Source organism: Sus scrofa, chromosome 3 (genome assembly GCF_054392235.1).
Source record: "Sus scrofa isolate SSC_HxYL_T2T_F1_AM1 chromosome 3, Sscrofa_HxYL_maternal_Yorkshire_Landrace_v2.0, whole genome shotgun sequence".
NCBI lineage: Eukaryota > Metazoa > Chordata > Mammalia > Artiodactyla > Suidae > Sus > Sus scrofa.
In genome coordinates, this window is record NC_139385.1 from 24,520,834 (window position 1) to 24,540,638 (window position 19,805).

Consider the following 19,805-nt stretch of genomic DNA (forward strand, 5'->3'; position numbering starts at 1 on the left):
AGGAGCACGACGGGGATCATGACAACTCCCAGGGGAATCTAACTTATACAAGAGCAAGAACCTGCATTTCTCTTCCGAACCCATCAAGGCCGCAGTTATGATTTCCTTCAAGTGTGTGTCCATGCCAAGTCCGCGTCTACCTTGTTCACTGCCTTATCCCAGTCAAGGCATCCCCAGGCTTGTGCTGTGCCAGGCACACAGCACACGTTACGTATTATTAGTGAAGTAAGTGAGTCCCCGCTCTGAGCAGGGGCTCACAGATGGCCCACAAGGGAACGCGTACCTTTTGGGTAAAAGCCCACTCCCGAGACACAGGCCCGCCTCCCACCTAGGCCCCACCACCCAGGGGAAGCCGGCCCCTAACCCCCCGCCGCGCAGGTACTGAAAGGCCAGTCGAGTTAAAATCCCTCTCGTCCTGACTCGGAAGAGGCGACACCCCAAATCACTCACGAGAAGCGGTCTTGATGCAAACAGCAAGAGGATTTTTATTCCGAGCGCGCTGGGGCCCACAGTCGTACGCCACGCAGGGGTAGAGGACTGCGGCCCCGAGTGTGGAGTCGGGACAGCTTTTATGGGGTTCACAACAAAGCCCGCGCTTTTACAAACTAATCATTTTTAAAATATCGCAAACCAGTCAATTCAAAACTTCGAGAGCCCGCGCTTTGTGGACCAATTAATTTTAAGTTGTTCTGGAGTTACATGTTTGTGCCTGTCTCTGGGTGGGGGAGACATATTGTCACCAAGATATATTTATCAGGATTTTCAACATTTTGTGGCACGCCCGATCTTACTGGGGTCCGTTAGGCAATTGACTTCTCCTCTTTTTATCTTATGCAAGCAGGTTTACAGAAGCCAAACAAGCAGTTAGGAGCAGTTTCAAGAAGTTTCAAGCATAGAGGCACATACTCAGGGGCCTGTTTTTCCCCTTCCACAAAGTTTTGTACAGAGCAGAAAGCAAGCCCTAAAACAGCAAAAAGTATGATCTTTTACCTGTAGGGAACAGGGTCTGGAATTCGAGGGCATTTAGAGCTTCTTATTAACTTCCTGGGTTCTGGGAGAGTCAGGTTGCATTTTCATCCTTTCATTCCCCACTTCTTCTCTTGTTAATAGTTCTAATCTTAGAACTAGGAAGGCTAAAGGTCAGTTTCTCCTTAGCTTGGAAGGCCTTGGTACTGCTGTCTAAGTACCATGATCCGAACTGCACTCACTTGTTCTCTAACAAAGGCAACAAACCGATTAATTAAGCAAGGCCCAACTGTAAGCAACAGGAGCAGTATTACTAGGGGTCCTGTTAGAGCAGAAAGCAGGGTGGTCACCCATGGGGACTTGTTGAACCATCCCTCAAACCATCCTTGGCCAGCCTCTTTTTCTTTGTGACGTTTTTCTAACCTTTCTCTGAGCTTGCTCATGGAGTCCCTGATAGCTCCTGAATGATCCACATAAAAGCAGCATTCCTCTTTTAAGGCTACACATAACCCTCCTTCTTTTAGAAATAACAGATCTAACCCCCTTCTGTTCTGTAGAACCACTTCAGATAAGGAGGTTAGGGATTCCTCCAGGTTACTGACAGATTTTTCTAGGGCTTGGAGATCTTCCGTTACAATTCGATGTAGGTTACTAAGTCCTTTCTCCAGCTGTTGCGGTCCTGTGATTAGGGCAGCCGTTCCTGTTCCCACGCCTGCAGCCACTCCCAATCCGAGCATTACAGCTAGTGTCAGGGATATGGGCTCTCTTTTTGGCCGATTATATCTATAGTCATATTCATCAAGGACTGCTTTTTCGGGATAGTAGTACACCCGGGGGACAATTTGGACCATAACGCAAAAGTCTTTAGTTTGGTTGAAAACCAAGGTGGAAACACAAGGGGTTAATCCAGTATTACATGCCCACCACCTGTCATAACCAGGTACCAGATACTGACTCTCAGAGGTTCGATTAAAGGCTTCAGTGTGGTTACAAAGGTGTTGGTGGGATGGGGGAACCATCCCTATGCAGGTGCCTTTTCCAGAAACCTCAGTAAGGGTAAGCTTATTTTGGGATCCCCATGTACATTGGTCTCTATGTTCCTTTGTCACATTGAATTTCCCTCCTCTAGCCATTCCCTCATAGTAAGGTGGGCCCGAAGCTAAGCAAAGCCAACAAGAAGAGGTAGCCTCTGGAGTCGTGGAGTTAAGAGCTTGAAAAGCTCCCTGGATGAGGTTAAAAAGTTTCGCCCCTGTTTTAATAGTGATGTTAGGCTCAGTGGGGACTGATCCAGAGGTTGTATTGTAATCAGAGGGGTTAGGAGATGGCCTCTGTTCTTGGATTGGAGGTCCTTGTTCGGCCAAACCCTTATTTGGTCCTATAGCAACCGGAGGTTCCATCTGAGTTTCTATTCTGAGGCGAATAGTCAGAACAGATCCTTTCTTTCTCCCAGAGCCTCCATAGTACACTATTCCCCAAGACATACCATTTACCCACTTTTGAATATTTTCTTGTTTTCCTTTTTCAGTGAAACTTATTTTTAAGTAATCTAGGTCTAACGAATGACAGCTTATTTGCTTATTTCGTACATCTTTTTGTACCCGCTGTTGCCAATCTTTCCATCTCCCATGGCCATAATTAAATTGATTATAACTGGTAGGATTGTTAACAAAAGAGTAACTTACTCTGTCTTGCTGAGAGACTGGCCATTTCCAATTCCCATCATTAGAAGTTACGCAGCTCCATTGCTTGCAAAAGAAATCCTGAGGATTTCCACAATATTCTTCATTATTTGGGGGTCCTGGGCAAACGTAAAACCCGTAAGCACGGAGTACATCGGGGGGTGTGGCCTGGTCATTGAGACCAGGGATTACTGATCGAAGGCAGACATATAATTCAGGCCACCAGGTCCCCAAGGGAGCCTCCCCTTGAGTGCTGTTAATATTAATACCTGTACCGGAGTCAGTAAGTAACCAGGTGAGAGATAAGGGTTTATGGGAGTTCGGGCTGTCCACAAGGCGTTTACCATTAACTTGAGGAGTTATTGACAGAGTAAGGAACCACGCGATGGAGGCGAAGCTTAAGGGGATTTTCAGTCTTTTCGGCTTTCCACCCCGAATCGGGAGGTGGCGCCGGCTTAACGTGGGATGCATGGATCCAGGTGGGGATTCCTTCGACTTTCACAGCCGTTGGTGTGGTCAAAAGTACGAGATAAGGTCCCTTCCACTGAGTCTCGAGGTTTCCTGCACGGTGGCGTCTAACATAGACTGAATCTCCAACTTGGAAGCGATGTGGAACTTGCAAGTCTCCTCCTGAGTAGGCCTCCCGGAGCTGCTTCCACGCTCGCTGCCTTACCCACTCGAGCGCCTTGAGCCTAGAGAACAAAGGCTGGGAAAGCAGCACATCAGCACTATGTGCAAAGGCAATTTCTGCCAACGGGGGGGGTCCCCCGTAGAGCAATTCATAGGGGGTCAGCCCAAACTGTCCAGGGGTGTTCCTCACCCTAAAAAGCACAAAGGGCAGGAGAGCTATCCAATCATTAATGCCAGTCTCTGTGGTCAATTTGGTAAGGGTCTCTTTAATGGTTCTATTCATCCTCTCTACCTGTCCTGAGCTTTGGGGTCTGTATGCACAATGCAGTTTCCAATCAATCCCCAATATCTTGGCCAGTCCCTGACTTACCTGGGCAACGAAAGCTGGACCATTGTCTGACCCTATTACCTTAGGTATTCCAAATCTTGGAAAAATTTCCTCCAGTATTTTCTTAGCCACCACGGTTGAAGTCTCTTTCTTAGTAGGATAAGCCTCTACCCATCCTGAAAAGGTGTCTACAAAAACCAATAGATATTTGTTTCCGTATTTAGCCGGCTTTACCTCAGTGAAGTCCATTTCCCAGTGAGCGCCTGGGTGGCTTCCCCTTAGTCTCTTTCCTGGAGGTATTCTGGAAGGATTAGCATTAACCAGCTGGCAGGGCACACAATGTTTGACCACCGAGTCAGCCACTCCTGGTAGCCTCAGAACATGATAAGGGGATGTTCTGACCAACTGCTGCAGGTGTTTAGTTCCTAGGTGGGTTAGACGATGTATCTGTTGGACATATTCTAACCCTTCTTTGTGGGGCAGGATTTCCTTCCCATCTGAGGTATAGCAGGTCCCCTCCGGAGTTTCAGAGAACTGGTCTATCTTTTTTATTTCTTGCCAGTCTTCTAGGGTGTACTGTCGTCCGGGTTCTGGGGCTTTGGGTGTTTCTATCATAGGCAGAAGGTTAACACCCTGGGCTGCCTGCTTGGCAACCCGGTCAGCCATCTGGTTCCCTCTGGATATGGGATCTTTGGCTTTCTGATGTCCAGGACAGTGTATAATAGCTAGCCTTTTTGGCAAATGTAAGGCTTCTAATAGGCTTAGAATTTCCTCTTTGTTCTTTATTTCCCTCCCTGCTGAGGTAAGCAACCCCCTTTGCTTATAGATGGCCCCGTGTACGTGTGCAGTCGCAAAGGCATACCTGCTGTCTGTATAAATGTTTATGGATTTCCCTTCGGCCAGCCGCAAAGCTTGCGTGAGGGCCATGAGCTCAGCCTTTTGTGCTGAAGTTCCTTCCGGCAGGCTGCTGGCCCAGATCGTGCGGGTCCCGTCCACCACCGCCGCCCCAGCCATCCTCTTACCTTCCACCATATAGCTGCTTCCGTCAGTGAACCAGGTTAACACTTCTCCAGTCAGCGGTATGTCTGTAAGGTCCTTGCGGACCCCAGTCTCCTCAATCAATAGTTGATGGCAATCATGAGTCACTGGTTCATCAGTCTCTTCAGGCAGAAGAGTGGCAGGGTTGAGAGCGGCTGGTGGAGCGAACGTGACCCTCTCTGTGAGAAGCAGGCTTTGATAGTGGGTCATGCGGGCGTTGGTCATCCATCGGTCTGGGGGCTGCCGAACGATGTTCTCCAACGCATGGGGGGCTATTACAGTTATATTCTGTCCCAAAGTCAATTTGTCAGCGTCCTTGACCAGTATGGCCACAGCTGCGATAGCCTTCAGGCATACGGGCCAACCACTGGCTACAGGATCGAGCTTCTTTGACAGGTAGGCAACAGGTCTCCTCCATGGTCCTAGAGTTTGGGTTAAAACTCCCCGGGCTACTCCCTTACGCTCATCCACATAAAGGGTAAAGGGTTTAGTCACGTCAGGGAGGGCCAGAGCAGGTGCGCTCAGCAGGGCCTTTTTGATAGCATCAAATGCCTTCTGGTGCTCAGGAGCCCAGGAGAATTCCCCTTTTTCTTTGGTTAGTGGGTAGAGTGGGGCTGCTAAGGTCGCAAACCCCGGGATCCACAGTCTGCAAAATCCAGCTGTCCCCAAAAACTCTCTCACTTGTTTGGCTGTGGTTGGGGCCGGTATCTGGACTACAGTTCTCTTCCGTGCCTCCGTCAGCCATCGCTGCCCGCCCCGCAAACTGTACCCCAAGTATGTTACCTCTCTCCTGCAAATCTGGGCCTTCTTAGCGGAGGCTCTGTAGCCTAGGTCAGACAATTCCAGCAGTAGTGCCTTCGTACCTTCTAAGCAGTCCTGTTTGGTGGCTCCCGCCAGAAGCAGGTCATCCACGTACTGGAGGAGGGTCACCTGGGGGTGTTGGATCCTGAAGTTGGCCAGGTCTCTGTGTGGGGCTTCGTCAAAGATGGTCGGGGAGTTTTTGAACCCTTGGGGCAGTCGAGTCCAAGTGAGCTGCCCGGTTCTTCCCGCACCTGGATCTCTCCATTCGAAGGCAAAAAGTGGTTGGCTAGTGGGATGTAGTCTCAGGCAGAAGAAGGCATCCTTTAAGTCCAATACTGTATACCAGCTCCGTTGGGGTGGGAGAGCACACAAGAGGTTATAAGGGTTCGGGACTGTTGGGTGTATATCCTGCACCCGTTTATTGACCTCTCTCAAGTCCTGTACTGGTCGATAGTCATTAGTCCCAGGCTTTCTAACCGGTAGCAGGGGAGTATTCCAGGGAGATTGGACAGGAACTAGGATGCCCTGTTGGATTAATCTTTGAACATGCGGCCGAATTCCTTCTCGAGCTTCTTTACTCAAGGGGTACTGTCTGACTGACACTGGTGCAGCACTGGCTTTCAGTTGAATAACCTGTGGGGGAACTTGCTTTGCCAAACCCATCCCTGCGGTTTCTGCCCAGGCTTGGGGAAACTGTTCCAACCAGAATTGTATATTTTGATCAGGCTTTACTAGGGGAGAATATAGTCGATATTCGTCATCTAATTGGAGGGTCAACACAGTGATAGGTTTGTTATTTGCAGACACTTCTGGTTTCCCTTGTTCAAAAGAAATTTGTGCTCCCATCTTGGTCAGTAAGTCTCTATCTAAGAGGGGTGCTGGGCACTCAGGTATGACCAGAAACGAGTGGGTTACCCGTCCCACTCCCAAGTCAACTGTTCTTCGGGTAGTCCATGGATATTGTTGTTGCCCTGTGGCACCCATCACCCAGGATTTTTTATCTTTTAGTTTTCCTAATGGCTGTAGTAGCACTGAATGTTTCGCTCCGGTATCAACCAGAAACTCAACTGGTTGCCCCTCCACCTTTAAAGTTACCCTGGGCTCGGGGAGGGGGTCCGAACCCCGTCTTCCCTAGTCTTTATCTTCTTCCAGAGCTAAGACCTTCAGTCCTTTGTTTCCCTTCTTGGGGCAGTCCCTTGCCCAGTGTCCTTTTTCTTTACAATATGCACATTGGTCCTTGTCGAGTGGGGTCCTATTGCCCAGGTTCCCTGACTGTCTAGGGCCTGACCTAATTTTCCTAAAATCTCTCTCTCTTTCCCTATTGCTTTTCCCTTCAACCACTGCAGCCAAGATCTTAGTCAAATTCTTCTCTTGCCGTTTATTACGTCTTTCCTCCCTTTCCTCTCTTTCTCTCTCTTTTCTTTGTTCCCTTTCTTCTTCTGTCTCCCTTTTGTAATACACTTTCTCTGCCTCCTTCACTAGATCACGTAACTCAGCCTCCTGTAACCCTTCCAGTCTCTGAAGCTTCTTTCTGATATCCAGGGCTGACTGTCCTATGAAGGCCAGAGCCACTGAGGCTTTCTGAGCCTCCGAGGTAGGATCAAAAGGGGTGAACCGCCTGAAGGCTTCCATGAGCCTCTCAAGAAAAACTGAGGGAGGTTCATTCGGTCCCTGCATCACCTCTCTTACCTTAGCCAAGTTAGTGGGCCGTCTTGAGGCGCCCCGGAGACCCGCCACCAGAGCCTGGCGATAGATTTTCAAGCTCTCCCTACCTTCAGCCGTGTTGTAGTCCCAACCGGGGCGAGTCAAGGGAAATCCCATGTCAATCTCATTTTGCAACTGCGTGGGTCGCCCGTCGGCCCCAGGAACATTTTTTCTAGCCTCTAACAGAATTCTCTCTCGCTCCTCGGTTGTGAAGAGTGTCTGCAGCAGCTGTTGACAATCATCCCAAGTAGGCTGGTGAGAGAACATAAGGGACTCCACCAACCCCGTGAGGCGTTGGGGATCCTCCGAGAAAGGGGGATGGTTAGTTTTCCAATTATAGAGATCTGCAGAAGAAAAGGGCCAATACTGGAGGGGCTGCAATTGGCCCCCCGGTATGGGAGGGCCGTACGTGCGCAGCGGTAATGTCGCGATCTCGTCTGTCCGCTCCGGGGTGGCGCCCCTCCGGCTCCGAGTCCCTGCAGCAGGTCCCTCCACCGCCGGAGCTCCAGGAGGGGCAGAGGGTCCCCTCGCAGCACCCTGTGCCGGATAAGGGGGTGGGGGAACAGATTGGGGTTCCGGCCAAGCCGGCGGCTCCTCAATCTCGGGGTAGATATGAGGAGAGGGCTTGACTTTTTCAGCCGAGTGTTTGTTTTTCTCTCCAAGAGCCAGAATTCGGGGACCTGGCTTTCTTGGCTTATTCAGCCAAGGTTTAACCCATGGCGGAGGATCCTCTGCCAAATCTTGCCATGTAAGGATATAGGGCTCCTGATCGGGATGAGAGCCGGGTCCAGTCTGAAAAATAATTGCTTTAACAGCCAGGATAATCTCAGAATTAAAGGTCCCCTCTGATGGCCATCCAACATCGAATGTCGGCCATTCAGAGACACAGAAAGTCTGCCAAGGTCCCTTCTTAACCTGAACTGACAAATTATGAGCCCTGGATTTAACTTCAGTCCAATGGTCGAGAGTCAAACTAAGAGGGGTCGTCACCGTCTGTCCCATATTAAAACTGTAGACAAGGACGCACAAGACAAAGACACACAAAACAGAAACCAACAGATCCAGACACACGCGACCCGTCCGCGTCTTCCACAAGCAGGCAAAAGAGTCGGACGGCCGCGGAGGGGGAAGCTTTCGCTTCAACAACAGAACTCGGTCCTCTGACCGACAGAAGGAGACCACCAGGCGTCCCTGGCTCTCCCCACCTCCCGGGGCGTCCCCCAGGGTGGCAGCCTGTGATCCTCCTAGCACGTCTGCTGATCACAGTCCCCCAGTCCTTACGGTCTGAGAGGACAGCTGCAAACCGAAAGCGCGCATCACCGAAAACAGACACTCAGAACAGAGACGCCAGCCGACACACACACTCACACGTTCCAAAGGGGATCCCTTTACCTCCAAGTCGGTTCTCGGGTGTGAGGGGTAGTCGCGGGTTTCCCGGCCAACGCACCAAACTGAAAGGCCAGTCGAGTTAAAATCCCTCTCGTCCTGACTCGGAAGAGGCGACACCCCAAATCACTCACGAGAAGCGGTCTTGATGCAAACAGCAAGAGGATTTTTATTCCGAGCGCGCTGGGGCCCACAGTCGTACGCCACGCAGGGGTAGAGGACTGCGGCCCCGAGTGTGGAGTCGGGACAGCTTTTATGGGGTTCACAACAAAGCCCGCGCTTTTACAAACTAATCATTTTTAAAATATCGCAAACCAGTCAATTCAAAACTTCGAGAGCCCGCGCTTTGTGGACCAATTAATTTTAAGTTGTTCTGGAGTTACATGTTTGTGCCTGTCTCTGGGTGGGGGAGACATATTGTCACCAAGATATATTTATCAGGATTTTCAACATTTTGTGGCACGCCCGATCTTACTGGGGTCCGTTAGGCAATTGACTTCTCCTCTTTTTATCTTATGCAAGCAGGTTTACAGAAGCCAAACAAGCAGTTAGGAGCAGTTTCAAGAAGTTTCAAGCATAGAGGCACATACTCAGGGGCCTGTTTTTCCCCTTCCACAAAGTTTTGTACAGAGCAGAAAGCAAGCCCTAAAACAGCAAAAAGTATGATCTTTTACCTGTAGGGAACAGGGTCTGGAATTCGAGGGCATTTAGAGCTTCTTATTAACTTCCTGGGTTCTGGGAGAGTCAGGTTGCATTTTCATCCTTTCAGTACCGCTTGCACAGAGTGGCATCTTCACAAGGGCCACGCACGCCCTCGTCGTCCGCGTCCAGAAGGGAGGAAGAACAGGCGGTAAAAGACGGCCTCCTCAGGCTAGTGGCCATGGGCGTGGAGGGTGCGAAAGGCTGCATCCACCGGGGGCATGGAAAAGGCTCGAGGGACCCCTGGTGAAGAAGCGAGCCGCAGAGAAGGCAGGCGAGAGGAGCGGGGCTGCACCTGGCTCCGCTGGCGCGGCTCAGTGACGCCGCCCTAGGCAGCTGCACCAGCAACCTCCCAGCGTCTTGGCTTCTCCACCGAGGGGCTCCTTGGACAATTTCCCCGCCCCCTCAGCCCACGGAGGGGTCCGTTGGAGAACTCCTTTGGCCCCGCCCCCACAACCCGGTCGGTCAGGCGGCGAGGGGGCGGGACCTGAAATGGATGCCAGGGAGCACCGCAAGCCCTTCTGGGAATGGAAGTCCTAGCGCTTTGGGAAGCCCATGGGTTACTCAGGGCAGGTTATGAGGTTTTATTTTATTTTATTTTATTATTTTTTTTTTTAGCCCTTTAGACCAATTTATTATATCCATTTAAAATGTCATCCAACAAAGGACAATGAAGTTTACAACTGGGACAGGTATACATAACTCGAGGCATCTACAGTCCATCGTGCCCACTGAATGACAACTTTGCTGCTGAAATTTCTTAAAACTTACCGAACTAAAACAAAAGACTGAATAATACAAAAGGAGGAGTATTTCAGTGTAGTCATCTGTTCTGTCAATTGGCTTTTTTGAAAAAGGAAACACATCCTGTTTCCCCCGACCAGTAAATAAGCAAGAGCTACATGCAGCAGTGTGAGTATTAAGACATTTCTCAAGCCTTCTCAAATGAGTCCAAGGCAGGGATGGGATGGGGGAGGAAACTGATAGAAAAACATTGCTATAGACATCATAACAAACAATAAATTTAGATAACTTAAAATAAAAAAAAAAGGCAAGAGGCAGCATTTCAGCAGCAAAGTGCTCAATAAAAAGTATACTGTAGAGGGTAATACACGAACGTTGGGGTAAGAAGAGGACAGAAAAATGGGTCAGCAGGATGGGCGAAGGCCTCAAAGGAAATACGGCATTGTCGTTCTGGGAGGAATAACATGTTCTGAATCTGGAACTGCCCGGAATAACTTTGGTTCTCTTGTATTTACATCTTTGAAGACCATGATCGAAGCAATATTTCCACAACGATAGCAGTAATTAGGAGCAGACCATACTGTTACCAGCTTCTCATCAAACATAAATTTATGGCCTTCATGCACTAGCTGGTGTGCTCTGCAGATGAGTTTTAAGTTGTTGATATGAACAAACTCATTTGTGACCTTTGCGCCAAAAAGTCAACCTGCTCCTCGGGGACTGATTGCCCAAGTATCCACATCTTCAGGATCTGACCAAACCAGATCACAAAATGCTCCTTTATGAGGAATTTCTTGATTCCGTTCAATAGTACGGATCTGATCCAGTGTTTTGATATCAGGAGATAAACCACCATGAACACACAAAATCTGCTCATCTATTAAAGCTGCTACTGTGAGCATGTCAAAAACTTTGGTACAGTATCTCCAGGCATTAGCATTTCCATATTTGGTTTGGCACTCATCATAAAATCCATACACCTGTGTTATCTGTCTACTCTCATGATTTCCTCACAAAAGTGTAATACGATCAGGCCATTTAGCCTTTAGTGCAAGAAGGTAAGTGAAGGTCTCCAAACTATAATAACCTCTGTCTACAAAATCACCCATAAATATGTAGTTTGTGTCAGGAACCTGACCTCCAGTTCTGAATAGTTCACAAAGATCATAAAACTGTCCGTGTATGTCTCCACACACTGTTACAGGTGTCGACACTGGCTGGACATTTGACTCTTCCAAGAGGAGGTCACAAACATAGTCACACAACCGCTTCAGGTCGTTCTCGGGCAGGTACTTGCATAGACGCACTATCTCCACATACTTGTCCAAGTCCGCGGGCGCCATTTTAGAAATAACAAGCCCCGACAGCGGCGGCGGTATCGGCGGCTTTACTAGCTGCGGCAGCGGCGGAGGCCGAAGGTTATGAGCTTTTAGAAGTGCAATTAACTCATGATGGAAGAGCTGGCATAATCCTCAGCGTTGGGGCAAAGGGCAGAGAAGCCATCTGCAAAAACAAGTGCAGTGATGGATGCAGTAGGAGCTGGCTCATTCAGCAGGAAGAAGGCAGGGGACCTGCACCCCAGCCGAAGAGGACTTCCTAAACCTCTGCTGGGAGAACATATTATTTTCCCCAAACTGAATCCTTTGTGGATGACATTCTGTAAAATACAATAAAAGATGCTTTGCAGAATTCCTGATGTGGCTCAACAGATGAAGGACTTGGAGGCTGCGGGTTTGATCACTGGCCTCACTCAGTGGGGACAGATCCTCCAACAATGTCATACGCCATGGCAAAAGTCACAGATGTTGTTTGGTTCTGGTGTGGCTGTGGCATATGCTTCAGCTGCAGCTCCAGTTAGACCACTTGCACAGGCACTTCCAGATGCCACACGTGTGGTCATGTGAAGAAAAAAGGGAAAAAAAAATGATTTGATAGAAAAATAACACGGAAAAGACATGCAGAATACAATACCGACTTTCGGGGGGGGGGGTATTTTTTGGTTTTTCCTTTTTTTTTTTGTTCACCTTTTAAGGGCCTCACCCTCTGCATATGGAAGTTCCCAGGCTTTGGATTGAATTGGAGATACACCTCCTGGGCCTACACCACAGCCACAGCAATGCCAGATTCCAGCCTCATCTTTGACCTTGGCCTATGCCACAGCTTATGCAATGCCAGATCCTGAACCCACTGAGCAAGGCCAGGGATCAAACCCATGTCCTCATGGATACTAATGGGATTCATTTTTGCTGAGCCATGTGAGCCACCCCAAGCCCAACTTACTTTTTAGTAGATTCACCAGACGTAAAATCCCTCTGCTCACTTGCAGTAAAAGTGTCCAAATGCTACCCTCAAGTGTCATTCTGCAAATAGTCACCGTTGAGCAGCAGGCCTTCAAAACAGACAGACTGTCTTTCTGTCCCCCTTCAGTGTTTCCCAGCTCCTCTGTCCCAGCTCCCCTGACTCCAGAGCTTAACAAGTTCAGTCATTAGGCCACCACTGGCTTGTGTTTCCCCTCCCCCTGTGATGCCATGTTATCCACACAGAGGATCTAAGCCAGACAGGGTGGGAGTGAGGGGAACACGGTAAGAAGTGTGGCTTTCTTTGCTCTGACATCTGTCTGCCTGATTTCCTAGATCACCAAATAGTATTTTTTCATGTGCTCTCATGATGTTGAGTTCCATTTATTTTTTTACTTATTTACATATTTATGTATTTATTTATTGCTTTTGAGGGTCACACCTGAGCATTCTGAAGTTCCCAGGCTAGGGGAGGAATCAGAGCTACAGCTGCCAGCCTACACCATAGCCACACCAACATGGGACCTGAGACATATCTGTGATCTACACCACAGCTCAAGGCCATGCCAGCTCTCAACCCACTGAGTGAGGCCAGGGATTGAGCCCTAGTCCTCATGGATACTTGTCGGGTTCATTACCACTGAGTCATGACTGGAAGTGCAATTTTGAGTTTGCCTAAAATACTGAGTAGATATCACTAAAGCCTCAAAAAAGTACATCTCCAAGAGGCACATCTAGATCAGATATTTTCACAGAAAACATTGTGTTTTCCTAAGTAGCAGTATAGGACACTGTATTTTTCTTAAGCTCATTAGTTCCAGTCTTAAGGAACTTGTACTTATTTTGGTTAGGGCAGCTGTTTTTTTGTTTTTGTTGTTTTTGTTTTTGTCTTTTTGCTATTACTTGGGCCGCTCCTGCGGCATATGGCGGTTCCCAGGCTAGGGGTCGAATCAGAACTATAGACGCTGGCCCATGCCAGAGCCACAGCAATGCAGGATCCGAGCAGTGTCTGCAACCTACACCACAGCTCACAGCAATACCGAATCCTTCACCCACTGAGCAAGGGCAGGGACCAAACCTGCAACCTCGTGGTTCCTAGTCAGATTCGTTAACCACTGCACCAAAACGGGAACTCCTTTTTTTTTTTTCAATAATAGAAAGGGAGGGAATATCAAAGTCATTAATTTTCCTGGAAAGCCTCCAGATAAATGCTGACCCCGAAGAAGGGCAAAGTGTTGTCTTGCTCTCCTAGCACAGTGGGCTCTGCAGGGATTACTTCCGGTGTCACCGAGTGATCCTTTGCTTCTCTGTTTCTAGGATATTTTGCTCACATCCACAGCATCAGTCAGCTTATCAAGGTGTTTCTACTGAAGACAGGATGCAACTGTCAAATTCTAAACCTTGGGGCTGGGATGGATACCACCTTCTGGAGCTTAAATTTCTCCTCTTCTCTCCCAAGTGGTTTAAGTTTTTGAAATTACCTGGCTCAGAAACTTTAAATATATATATATTGAAACATGGTGCATGTCAGTCTGTCTCCCACCCCTGTTTGAGGCCACCCACCCCCCAACACACCACCCCTCAGCCCTGTCCTTGAACTCACCAGGGCCCTAGTGGAGACATGAGGGTTGTTTCCTTTTGCTGCTACAGCCAGGGTTCGAGTCAAAATCTTTGGGCACATTTCTCTCTGTGTCTGTGGCAATATAGCAGGACAAAAAGTTCTACCAGTGAAGGAACTGCTGACACAAGGAACATGTGTGTTTGTCATGTGGACTATAATGCAAGGTTTTATTGTCCTCATAACAGTCTTTGGTAAGATTTGGTGATTTGCAGGGCTAGGTAATGGTTTTTGGTGATTTGCAGGGCTGGGTAATGGTTTGGAGTCATTCTCTCATGGCTTTCCTCCACTGCACCATTAGGGTTCAAGGGCAGGTGTAATGACCCTCATAGGAAAGAAAACCTGGGGGTCATTAGTGGCAGAAGCAAAACACCAAGGTTCCAGTGTTTGCTTCCTAGGCTGGAAGTTTATGGCCAAAACTTTTCCCTACAGGTATCATACTGACTGCATTTTCCCTTCCTTCCTTCTTCCTTTCTTCCTTTCTTTCTCTCTTTCTTTCTACAGACTTTTCTTAGTCCTTCTATCAGCTTAGACACTTGACCATAATGGCTACATGCACTTCTCCAGATTTCTTGCAGACTTAGACCAGGAGAAATGGTATAGTGTAGAGGCATGTAGGCATAACTCTCCCTGCAGTAGCTATTCTGTCCCTCATGAGCTCACTGGATAAGAAGGTCTTTGTCCATCAGAGACCCCTGCCAGATGGGGTTGGAGAGTACAGAGAGCAGGTCCAGTCCTAGGAAGGCAATGCTCTGTGGGTCACTGGGGCCTCCAAATGTTGAGAGTGGGGAGGTGCAGCCCCTCCTTATCCAGAGGGTCTCAGGGACCAAGCAAGGGCCCAGAGCCAGGTGCCCAGCCTTATTCTTTATCCCAGCATGGGGCCCTCTGGCTCAGTGAACTCCCCTGCCCACATTCTGGTTGGCCAGCAGCTTCATGTGGTGGAAATGCTTCTTCTTGGCTGAGGCCCACCAGGCCGCTGCTGTGCAGAATAGGGGCATGGGGGAGGTGGGGTTAGTGCCTGGATCTCCTACATCAATCACTGGCCAAGGTGGCAGTGGGGGCTCCCCAGCACATGGCCCAAACCTTGTCAGTTCACTTGCAGCTCACCTCTTGCACTGACCATCTGACCAGGAGAAACTGGCACTGTGAGGCCACTAGCCAGTATACTGCAAGCCCGGCCCTCACCTTGGAGTCCCTCAATCCCCCCAGTAGGTTTGCTTGACTCCCAGAGCTTAGAGGATCAAAACCCAATGGGCCACTCACTAGATGACCTCCATGTCCTTTCACGCAGCAATCACCTGTTCCAGTGATATTTAACTCACTTCCCAGGTGACATCTCAAACGCAAAGTGAAAAAAGCAGACACAAGTATGTAGACGGTAGGAAACCCATACATGACGTCCAAGAACCGCCAAAACTCCTCCGTGGGACTAGACCCCCAAGTAGGGTCAGATGGGGGAGGAGTGCAGACTTGGAAGTGGAGAGGTGCTTTTGGGTGATGGAAAGAGTCAGTGTCTTTATAAGGGTCCACACTGATGCGCAGGTGTGGACTTCTGCAAAATGCACTGACTTTACTCTTTACAGGGATGCAGGTCACTATGTGCCTTTTACATTGACTTAAAAAATGCTGTGATGTGAGACTCACAAGCTGCAGGGCAGGGAGGGCCATATGATTCCACTTAGTAAAAAAGGGAAAGGCAACATGTCTGGGAATTAATAGCTACAGAGTATACTGTATAAAATAGAGAAACAGCAAGTTCCTACTGTGTAGAACAGGGAATTATACTCAGTAGTTTGAAATAACCTGTAAGAGAAAATACCCTGAAACAGGATTTCTACCTGAGTGTGTGGGGATATATATCTATGTATAGAACACAAATCACATTTCTGTACACCTGAAACTAACTCAACATTCTAAATCAACTGGACTCCTGTTTTATCTAATTAAGTAAAACTTAAAAAACAAAGGCAAGGAGTATTTTCTGTAAACACACACTCAGAGATGGTGCCTTCATCAGGGCTGGGATGCTGGACGCAGGTCCAGGGAATCCAAGCATCACAGTGGCACCTGGAAAATCACACTGGTGGGTAAAAGGCCCAGGCCCTGGGCTAGAAAGTCATGGGGGTGAGCCTGGGGGCAGGGGTGGGGGGACAGGTCCCTGGAGTCAGGCCCTTGGTGAGGTCTCAGGCCAGAACCTTGTTGCCTAGAAACCACTCATTGTGATTAGATTCTTAGCCTTGCACTGGCAACAGTGTGGGGACATTTTGCGGGACTGTCCGACGGCACGGGACGCTTTGTACGAGTGGACCAGGTCTGTTCCATGACCCGCTGTAATGGCCACCTGGTTTGGGACCCTTAGCTCCGGCTTAGGGAATTCCCTGGGGCAGGTGGGTGGTAGTATGGCCTCCCTCACAGGCCACATCTCAAATGCGACAAAAGTGGTGTTGGGTAAGGCAAGTGAGCGGGGACCTCAAGACGTACATCAATCCATGAAGAAGGAAGGTACGTCTTCTTCCTTGAAATCGGGGGATGAGGGGAAAGAGAGTGCTATTGTAAGTGTCGAGAACAAGGTTCTTCCACAGACAACATCATGGAAAGACGTAGCCAAAGATCAGCCAGCACAGTCTGCTGCTGACAATGAGATCATAACACTAGGCAGTTTCAATAAGAACAATAGTGCTACGGAAGAGAACTTGAACCCTGAAAAACCAGCCCAAGGTATCAATTTGGAGATACAGTGTCTTCAGAGGAACTTATCCTCTGAAGCCTCCAGCCAAGAGAACACACAGGTTCATCTCCAAGTACAAGCATGTACTTGGGAAAGAGACCAAATCTTAGCTGTTTTAGAGGAGAAAACTCGAGAAAACAGCAATCTGAAGAGAGAAAACTTCCACATGATGGATGTACTTGTTGCCAAAGAAGTAGACCTGGTCAGACTTCAAGAGGCAAATACAAAACTCTGCACTCAACTTGAGAGCAGTGGTCAGGACATGTTTCAAGATACGCTTCAGCATTTATCCCACCTCATTCGAGAAAAAGACATTGAAATCGATGCTTTAAATCAGAAATGTCAGACGTTGCTGACAATCCTGCAAACCTCCAAGGACGGGGATGAGGTGACCGGAGTTGGTAGGAGTCAGGTGGAGGAGCTGCTACGGCAACGGGATCAGTTCCAACAACAAGTGAAGAGGATGCAAGAGTGGAAAGAGCATGTGATGACCTCGGCGCAGAATATGCAGCAGGAGGCAACCCAACTCCAGAGAGAGCTGCAACAACTTCACGTGCAGGATTTAATTCACAAGGATAAGAATGCTAAGCAACAAGCCAAGTACACGGACCCGATCCAAGACTGGGAAGGCAATGAAATCAGACTGAAAACCATGGGGAAGCAAGTAGCACAACTTCAGCTCAGCCTAGAGCAGCTCTGCCATTCCAGAGATCTTTCTGAAGGGGAGTTTGACTTTACTGTACCACAGCCCTCCACCCAATCTCTCCCTTCCGAGTCAGCTGACTCTCTCAAGGACAGGAAATCCGGTGTGTTGACTGAGTCTTCTCAATTGCTCGAACAAGATGGAGGAGACTTAAGAAAAGTATTGGAGGAGAAAGATGCCATGATTAGAACCCTCCAGGAAGATAAGCAGAGACTGTCTGATTCCATCGCAGCCAGCGCCGACCTCGAAAGGAAACGACGAGAAGAGACAGATTCAGAAATGAAGCAGCTCTGGAATAAACAGGATGAATTCCAAATGTTACTGAAGGAAAAAGAGCTCATTATCCAAGCGAAAACCAATGATGTCCTTTCTTTGAGTGACAGGTGCACGAGTGAAGTGCGTGAAAATGAACTTTTGAGGCAGGCCGTGATCAACCTCCGGGAAAGGGTCGTCCATTTGGAAGCCGATGTGTGTACACTGCAAGAGGAAAAGGGAAAAAGAGTAGAAAAGTGTAAGGAGAGGGAAATGGAAACTCAAGCACTGCAAGAGACCAATGTGCAGCTCTCCATGATGCTAAGAGAAAAGGACTCAGAGATTGTCACCATCAAGGAGAAGGCTCTTGCTCTGGAGCATCTCCTGAAAGAGCAAGAGCACGGCAACACAGAGCAACTGAGCCAGATTTTAAACGCCCTGACAGCCACACAGGAGAAGACCGTTTTGACTCAGAGAGAGAGAGATGAAGCCATGCTGCTCTTGAAAAGGAAACAATTGGAAAACGCTGCCCTCCAGAGCCAGGTTCAACACTTCCATGAAAAAGAACTCAGTTTCAAGAAGGACCTGGAGAGATTGAGTCACCAGGCTGTCCACTCGGAAAAGTCCTATAAACTCCAAACATTGATGGCCGAGGAGAGAGCTGCTCAACTGGGTATGAGAGTCAGCACCTTGGAGGAAAAGCTCCTTCTGGCCTCCAGGGCCCTGGAAGAGGCCAGCCAGCAAGCGAGCTGGCAGAGAGAATCCCTGAAGGAGCAACTGCATGCCATCTGCAAGCAGAGCGAGGACACTCGGCTGCAGCTTTCTCTCTCCCAACAGCAAGAGAAGCAGGCTGTACAAGCCCTAGCGAACATGAAGACGGTCCTGGCTGAATGGATGGCAAAGGCAGACCACCTCGAAGGCCAACTCCTATTGGCTCACAAACTTCAGGAGAAAGTACAGGCGGCTTTGCATGGGAAGGAAGACCAAATTAGAGATCTGAAGAAGCAAACCGCGGTCCAACAGGAAGTACTGGATGACCTCCAAGAGAAACTGATGAACTTAAGAAGTGACGCAGAAGGCAAAGTCGATAAAAGCCTCATGAAGAATCTCTTCATGGGCTATTTTCAAACACCCAAAGCTCAGCGCCCTGAAGTGTTCCAGATAATCGGAAGCACTCTGGGCATCAAAAGGGAAGCCATGCAGGTGCTTCTGAATGAAGAGCAAGGCAGTGGTCCCAGATGGATGACCAGGTGGCTGGGATCCAAAAGTGGCCCCGGGACACCTCTGGAACCAAATCAGCAATCAGCAATGCCCAAGATGTCGTTCTCAGAACTTTTTGTTAAATATCTAGACACAGAATCTCATCACACTTTGCCACTACTCAAACCCTCTGCTCCTGATGTGAAACGTTCAAATGCAGCAGGAAGGAAAAAACCAGCTCAGAACATCCAACTCCATCTTCAAACTACCCTTGGATCCACACCCAAAAAACCAGAGGTGAAAGTGGGCTCTCTGTCTCTCTCTCTGGTTAACCCTCCAGGACCTGAGCCTGGTGGGTCTGGGCATCTTCTTTTAAATGCTATTACCGATGTGGTGCCCACATACCCACCTTTGCTGCTGCCACCTGGCAAGAATGCTGGTGCTGGGCTGAAAGACCTTTCCAAGCAACGAATGGTTCTCTAGCCAGAGAGGAAGACAGCCCTTCATAGAAACCACAACATGGCCTTTTAAGAAAAGCCATGAACTGTCCCCCCCCTTCAGTTTTTCTCTGTTAAATAAACATATAAATTCCTTCAAAAAGTGTGTTTTAAGGACTTCGACACCGTCACCCCAATTAACACAGTGGGTATTTATTTCTTTATTAATTTATTTTGGCATTTAGGGCCACACCAAAAGTGTATGGATGTTCCCAGGCCAGGAGTCTAATTGGAGCTACAACTGCCAGCCTATGCCACAGCACAGCAACGAGGAATGTGAGCCGGGTCTGAGACCTATACCACAGCAGACAGCATCACTGGATCTCTTAAACCACTGAGCGAGGCCTGGGTACTGGTTGGGTTTGTTACCACTGAGCTACAGCAGGAACTCCCCATGCAGTGGTTCCTTCTTCTGTGAGAGGGTGATTGTGGGATTCCAGGCTGTGAGCAAAGGGTACTTCCAATAGTATTTCTAATCCTATCATTTTGTGTTTGGACTGCACCCAGGCCAGAGAGCTCATCCATGCCACCCACA

At 48.7% G+C, this 19,805-nt stretch overlaps 1 protein-coding gene and 1 pseudogene across 6 annotated transcripts in view; both read right to left on the minus strand.

Annotated features, from left to right (window-relative positions):
• Positions 1 to 9,621, minus strand: part of LOC110255302 (putative leucine carboxyl methyltransferase 1) — a 71,265-nt gene extending 61,644 nt beyond the window's left edge. For 3 of the 6 annotated variants that reach the window (XR_014840468.1, XR_014840469.1, XR_014840467.1), the window contains exon 1: positions 9,207 to 9,621. Coding sequence is in view for 3 of the 6 variants with exons in the window: in XM_085017270.1 (XP_084873396.1) it covers positions 9,305 to 9,441 (137 nt within the window). In the remaining 3 variants the exon portion in view is untranslated. The remainder of the gene's footprint in view (positions 1 to 9,206) is intronic. The other 3 variants (XM_085017270.1, XM_085017268.1, XM_085017269.1) reach the window with 1 other exon arrangement.
• Positions 9,622 to 10,385: 764 nt separating this feature from the next.
• Positions 10,386 to 11,389, minus strand: LOC110258843 (serine/threonine-protein phosphatase 6 catalytic subunit pseudogene; annotated as a pseudogene).
• Between the last annotated feature and the right edge of the window lie 8,416 nt (positions 11,390 to 19,805).